At 41.9% G+C, this 6,322-nt stretch overlaps 1 protein-coding gene and 1 pseudogene across 1 annotated transcript in view; one reads left to right on the top strand and one right to left on the bottom strand.

The window, feature by feature from the left end:
• Positions 1 to 3,959, bottom strand: part of ZFP30 (ZFP30 zinc finger protein) — a 30,514-nt gene extending 26,555 nt beyond the window's left edge. Inside the window, exon 1 of the mRNA XM_011372347.2 lies at positions 3,945 to 3,959. Within this exon, the coding sequence (XP_011370649.2) occupies positions 3,945 to 3,959 (15 nt within the window). The remainder of the gene's footprint in view (positions 1 to 3,944) is intronic.
• Positions 3,960 to 5,874: 1,915 nt separating this feature from the next.
• Positions 5,875 to 5,993, top strand: LOC111746891 (annotated as a pseudogene).
• The last annotated feature ends 329 nt before the right edge of the window (positions 5,994 to 6,322 follow it).

Genomic DNA, 6,322 nt, shown 5'->3' on the forward strand with positions numbered 1-6,322 from the left:
AGGTGAGCTGCGGGCAAGCGAGCAAAGCTTCGTCTGTATTTACAGCCGCTCCCCAGTGCTAGCATCACCACCTCAGCTCCACCTCAGATCATCAGGTGTTAGATTCTCTTAGGAGCACTGGTCCCTGGTGCCAAAAAGGTTGGGGACCATTGCCTTAGACACCAGAAGTGCATGGTCAGTGCCAGAGAGGAGCCGTCCCTCTGTGGCAGCATCAGAAGCAAACCTCACCCTCTCAAAACTCATTTCCACTGAAGCAGAGCCTCCTCAACCATACATTAAGGTCTGGCTTCCTCAGTGACCTTTGGCCCTCTCCCCTGTGTCACCTGCGTCCTTCATTCTCACCTACCTGGGTGGACGGATATTGTCTTTTTTCTCTTCAAATCCCAGGGCTCCTTCATTTGCTTTAAATAGGTGACAAGGTCTGGTTTAAAAACAGCAAGACCTGTTTATTAGGAAAAGAAACATGAGTCTTGGCAGAGATTCTCCAATATCTAATCCAATATTGTGCTGAAGTGAAAAGAGAGAACTATGCAGAATATTAGAATATTCTAGAAATGATTTCTCAAAATACTGTTTCTGACAGCACCTTTATTATACTAGACAACATTTAAAGTTTTCACATCCTGAGTTTCACTTCCAATTATCAAGTCTTTTTTTCTAAACCAGCAAACTCCAATTTGTTCCTTGAGAGCAGGGACCTGAAACTGTCATACAAAGCTGAAGCTCCCTGGAGACACTGTACTAATGAAGGAAACAAAACTCTGTTGGTGAAGTAGAAATTCTGTAACGAAGTCAACCTCACCCAGGAAGACCAGGTTCTTATAGTTCTCCAACATCACATCCATGTACAATTCCTGCTGAGCTGAGTCCAGGCATTCCCACTCCTCCTGAGAGAATTCTATGGCCACATCCGTGAATGTCAACAGTCTCTGAAATAAAAGACAGATTTACCAAGTGGCCATAGGCAGAGTTCATAAAGTGACCCAATATGAAAACGGAGTTAAGAGAACCAGTTTGACCCAGGAGAGTATCCTGAATTATCCAGTAAGATCATTACTGACACAGTAATACTGCCTAGTATATTTTCTAACTCTGAGAAAACAGGACGACATATGATCTATAAAACAAATGTAAAGGCTTCACTTTTCTGAAAGATAAATTTTAAAAATTAAGACATTAGCATATGTATATCCAGTTGAGTGTTCTATCTGTTACACAGAGGATAAAGGGTACATGTATCTTAGATGGAAAAGTCATGGTGAGTTAGAAGGATAAAGTATTTCTCAAAATTTAATGTATAGGAATAAACTGGAGATCTTGTAAAAATGCAGATTCTGATTCAGGAGTGGTGGGGTAGGGTTTTCCACATTTTTAACAATCTCACTTTTAACGACTGACACCAATGACTCTCGTCCGTGTACCACAATTTTGTATATCACAACGGAAGAAAACAGAAGATTCATACAGGCCTTAGAATTCATTGAGTTTAACGGAATTCACAGGTCTCAAGTAATAGTAAGCATAGCAACCACAATCTTTTTTAAAATTTTAATATATGGCAGTCAACATGGCTGAGTAGGAAAACGCTGCACTTGCCTCGACCGACAACCACTTCAAAATTAAAAGAAAGTACAGAACAGAGAAATACAAATACCATATAATCTCACTTCTATGAAGAATCTAAAAAACAAAATATGTGAACAAACAAAAACAGAAACAAATGCACAGACACAGAGAACAAACTAGTGATTGCCGGATGGGAGAGGGGCTGGGCTGATGAGTAAAAAGGGTGAAGGGATTAAGAAGTACAAATTGGTAGCTACAAACAGTCACAGAGATATAAAGTATAGCATAGGGAATATACTTAATATTGTAATAACTGTATGGTGTAAGGTGAGTACTCAACTCATTGGGGTGATCACTTTTTAAGTTATTTAAATCTCTATTCACTATGTTGTACACCTAAAATAAGTAAAATATTATATGTCAACTGCAATTTAAAAATAAAAATTATTTTAAAAAAGAAATTAAAATATACGATAGATATTGTTCTAACAGTTTTTATGTTAATTCATAATACACATAGGTGACCTAAGAATAATGATATTATTCTTCCTCTTTTTTCTTCTGTGAAACATCCAGTATATAGTATAGCCTAGTTTTACGCCAAACTTTATAGAATTTTTCAAAACACAGACCAATACAGAGAAAGACTTCATGAATGCTGTTTCTGTAACTAAGAATAGAAATAAGAAAAAGAACCTCAGTGTTAACATTTATGCACAAAGACAGTCAAAAATGGGAACTATGTATATATTAAATGTCATACAGAAAATTTTACTTGAGTGATAAAGATTATTTTCAAGTGTGTCTCAAAAATCTCTTTGTAGATAAACTCACAAGGGAGATGAACATATACGATATCAGTTCAAGCTATCTATTGTTTTAGTCTTTTATGTCTTTGAAACTTTTTCCTTATCCTCTGTGGCAATATTTTAGAAATTTAACACAGTTGAACATCCATTAGTAATAATTCTTGTAAATTTTTTGCAAATACAAAGAAGCAGTAAAGAAGAGTCTGTCTGTGACATGGCGGGGAATGTAATGAAAACTTACAGGTCTGACACCCGACTGATTAAGGTGCCAACTTCCAAAGGCCCATTTCCACAGTAAACAAAAGTGAGAGCCTTCATTTTGCAAAGCAACTAAAAACAAAAACTAAGAAGATAAGTTTCCGGACGAAATGTGATGGTTTATGCTTTTCTCTCAATAAATCCCTCCAAGACTCTTATTAGTGGGAAAGAAAAAAAAATATAAACATTATAGTGAAGAGAGCACCTGAACCAAGTGAAAATCAGGTGTAATGGAAGTGTCATTGGCTGACTGAAGCATCATCTCTGCTAACATCAGTTTTACACATATTTCAATCCACATATACCTTCCATATTCTGTAAATCTGACAGTGTAATAGTTCTTTCTTGCCAATGTAGTGAGCAAGTCTCTTCTAATTATTCTTCTCTTTCGGAACTTTCTGAGCTATTCTGATTAATGTCATGCTGCTTAAACGCATTTTCTCAACCCTGTTCTACAGAACTGATGTTGCATCCAGATGAATCTAAAACCTACATTTCCCTTCTTCACGGATATCCTAGTGTCTGACCTCATCCAACAGGAATCTTGGGTATCAATGCCTTCCCACGTTGATCTGTCACAAAGAAATGTTTCAATAGTTGAAGGTGTAGGGGTTCAGAAAGAGACAACCCAAGATGTGACTCAATGGTATGTGGATTATTTTAAGCTAAAGGCAACCCAGACCCTGTGGGCTCAAGAGAAACTTCCGTTCCCCTCGCTCCCTCTACAGTCTAGAAGAATTTAAATCAGGAGCCTGGCCCATGCTCGGTTAAAAGCAGAAATGGCTGTCTATCCATCTACATGAGCGGACAAACTAATGATTACTGAGCACAGGCCCTCCCTGCAACGACCTACTGAAGCCACGGGTGCATTACCTCATCCCAGGCTCAGAAAGTCTCATCTACCCATGTTCCTTCCCTTCCCATGTTCCTACCCATGAACTTCTCCCGCATGTGGGGTTCTCATATGTATGAATGTGATAAATTTGGATATTTTCTCTTGCTAATCTGTCTCAAGTCTATCTGATCATTAGATTAGCTGAAAGAACCTTGAAGGTAGAGGAAAGTTTCTTGCTCTCCTCAAAAGGTCAAAAATTCATAGCGAGAATTCTTTGTGTGCTGCAGGGAGCCTGGATGGAAAGAACGGAGAGAGGGCTCTGGGACGAAGGAGAGATTATTCTACAGAGCTGACCCTGACAATCATAAGAAGAAAAGGAATAAAAAACAAGCACTTAAAAACAACCTCGCTAAAGAGGAACATCAGAAATCCAGAATTAAAGGTTTCCAACCTCTGACTCGGGACAGAACGGTTACCTGTGAAGCAGCCATTGTGTCTGCGTCCTCCAGCTCTGGGCTGTTTTCTCAGGCTGTGTCTGCTTCCACCACACTCACAGGCAGAAGGACCTTGAACTGCTGAAAAGGCCACCCTCTCCAGTCCTGTGTCACAGGAAAGATTCAGGAATAATGAACTCCTACATGAAGACCGAAATGTGAGTTTTTTCCTGTCTCCATGCTCCCTGCTCCCCGCCACCACATGCACAAATTCCACCACAGCAACAAGAATGTGGGCTGCTCTCCTACCCCTCGCAACCCCAACAGAGCACCCAGCTACTCCCCTCCAACAGTCTGCCCTCAACTCTCACAAAAGTATTCTCCAGCCCCACTACGCCCTGGCCTCACTTCGGAAGCACCTAGAACACCTGTTAATGACGCTCCACCCAGACCAGATGACCAACGCTGTGGGGAGGGTGCAGGTGATGTTAATTCTTAAAACGCCTCACGTGATCTGACAGGAAACCAGAAGGGAACCATTTAGCTAAAGGTCTCTTCTGAAGCTTTAATGTGCATACAGATCCCTTGGGGATCAGGACCCCACTTAAGTTACGATTCCCTAGGTCTGCAGTGGGGCCCATGAAATGGCATCTTTAACTAATTCCTGGTGGTGCTGCAGCTAGTCCCCCCCAGGCTGTCTTCAGTAGTGCCAGGATCAGATGCCAGACCAGCACACCTGAGACCTCTGAGCAGTGTAAGAGACTGGGAAAGGCACTTCTAGAAGACCAGGCTCCCTGGGCGGATTCCAAGGGGCGGGGCTCATCCAGGAACAAGCATGGCTGGTGTTAGGTAGGGCTCAGGTGCAGGAAGAGGGTGGGGGTGTGTGTGTGTGTATTTTTATGAACTGAGGTGACACAGATGGATGTCCCCTGCCTCCAATTTAGGTACCTGTGTTTTCTTGCATCTTTAACGTACACTTTTTCAAGCCTGTTTATTTTTTAAACATTCTTCGAACGGCTTGAATCATTTAACATTTTTGATGATCCACGTACCACTGTAATACCAATTTTTTAAGACCTTTTTAATAGTATTATAGGTTCACAGCAAAATTGAGAGTAAAATCTTTCCGAAGCAGATATTTCTCAAAGTAAATCTTTCCACATATAGCAGAATCTTTCTAACAGAATTTTTACATACACTAACTAACTACAGGGTCAGTGGGTGGGTGGGGGGGAGGATTCCTGGATCCCAGCAACCAAGGGCATCATCTCGACAAAGACACAGCCCCAGTTTAGATGCCACCTGAGGCAAAGTATGAGAGGGACAAACTTCCTGGCCCCTCTACCCTCTCTAGTCTCTGCCAGGACCTTTCTGTGCCTGTACTTCTCCAAGGAGAGTAGGCTGGGGAGCGTCCCTGTGTCCACTGCAGAGCACACAATGGGTCAGAGAAATTACAAGCAAATGAAGGGCAGAGATTCTGAGACAGAAAAACCACTGCCAGTTTTCCCCACCAGGTGGGCAACTTGGACAGGGTGGACGACCAAGCAATAAGAACTCTCTCCAGTACGGTCCATCTCTGTCCCACTGTACAAAGTCGCACTTTCTCTGTCCTAGTAAGTCCTGGGACTAAGTTACTTCCCACCACTCCGAAGTCAGGGTCTGCTTCAGGTGGCCTCTTGCCCTATTATTCTGAGGAAAGGTAAACAACTGCCACTTTCCACCAATATGCCCGAGGTTCTGCTTCTTCCTCTGCCATGAAATGACAAGTGTGAGCTCCAAAAAGGGTTGAACCACAAAGGTTACACTGACTAGTCACAGTGAAATGCAGTACACTTTTATGAAATCACTTCTTTCAGAACTAAAATCACTATCCCGAGAGACGTGCACTACCACGTTCACTGCAGCATTACTGACAACGGCCGAGACATGGATATGATCTAAGTGTCTCTCACCTGATGAATAAAGAAATGGGGTCTATGGCCAGGCCACCCTGAACAAGCCCGATCCTATCTGATCCCGGAAGCTAAGCAAGGTCGGGACTGGTTAGTACTTGGATGGGAGATCACCTAGGAAGACCAAGTGCTATAGGCGTAAAAAATAAGCTGACAAGATCCTTGCAATCTGTGAGGTCAACCAAGGGATGCCTTGCTTTAAAAAAAAAAAAGAAATGGGATATATGCATATGTGTGAGTGTGTACACACACACACCCACACACTGGAATACTATTCAGCAATAAAAGAAGGAAAGGCTTCTGTTTGCAACAAAAAATGGACCTTGAGGGCATTATGCTACGTTAAATAAGTCACATGGAAAAAGACATACTGTATGCCATATCTGGAATCTGAAACAACCACCTCAGAAACAGAGATCTGATTTGTGGTACCCTGATAAGGGTGAGGGGGAGGTGCAGGGGTCAACT

This window comes from Pteropus vampyrus, unplaced genomic scaffold (assembly GCF_000151845.1).
Source record: "Pteropus vampyrus isolate Shadow unplaced genomic scaffold, Pvam_2.0 Scaffold203, whole genome shotgun sequence".
In the NCBI taxonomy this organism is placed as follows: domain Eukaryota; kingdom Metazoa; phylum Chordata; class Mammalia; order Chiroptera; family Pteropodidae; genus Pteropus; species Pteropus vampyrus.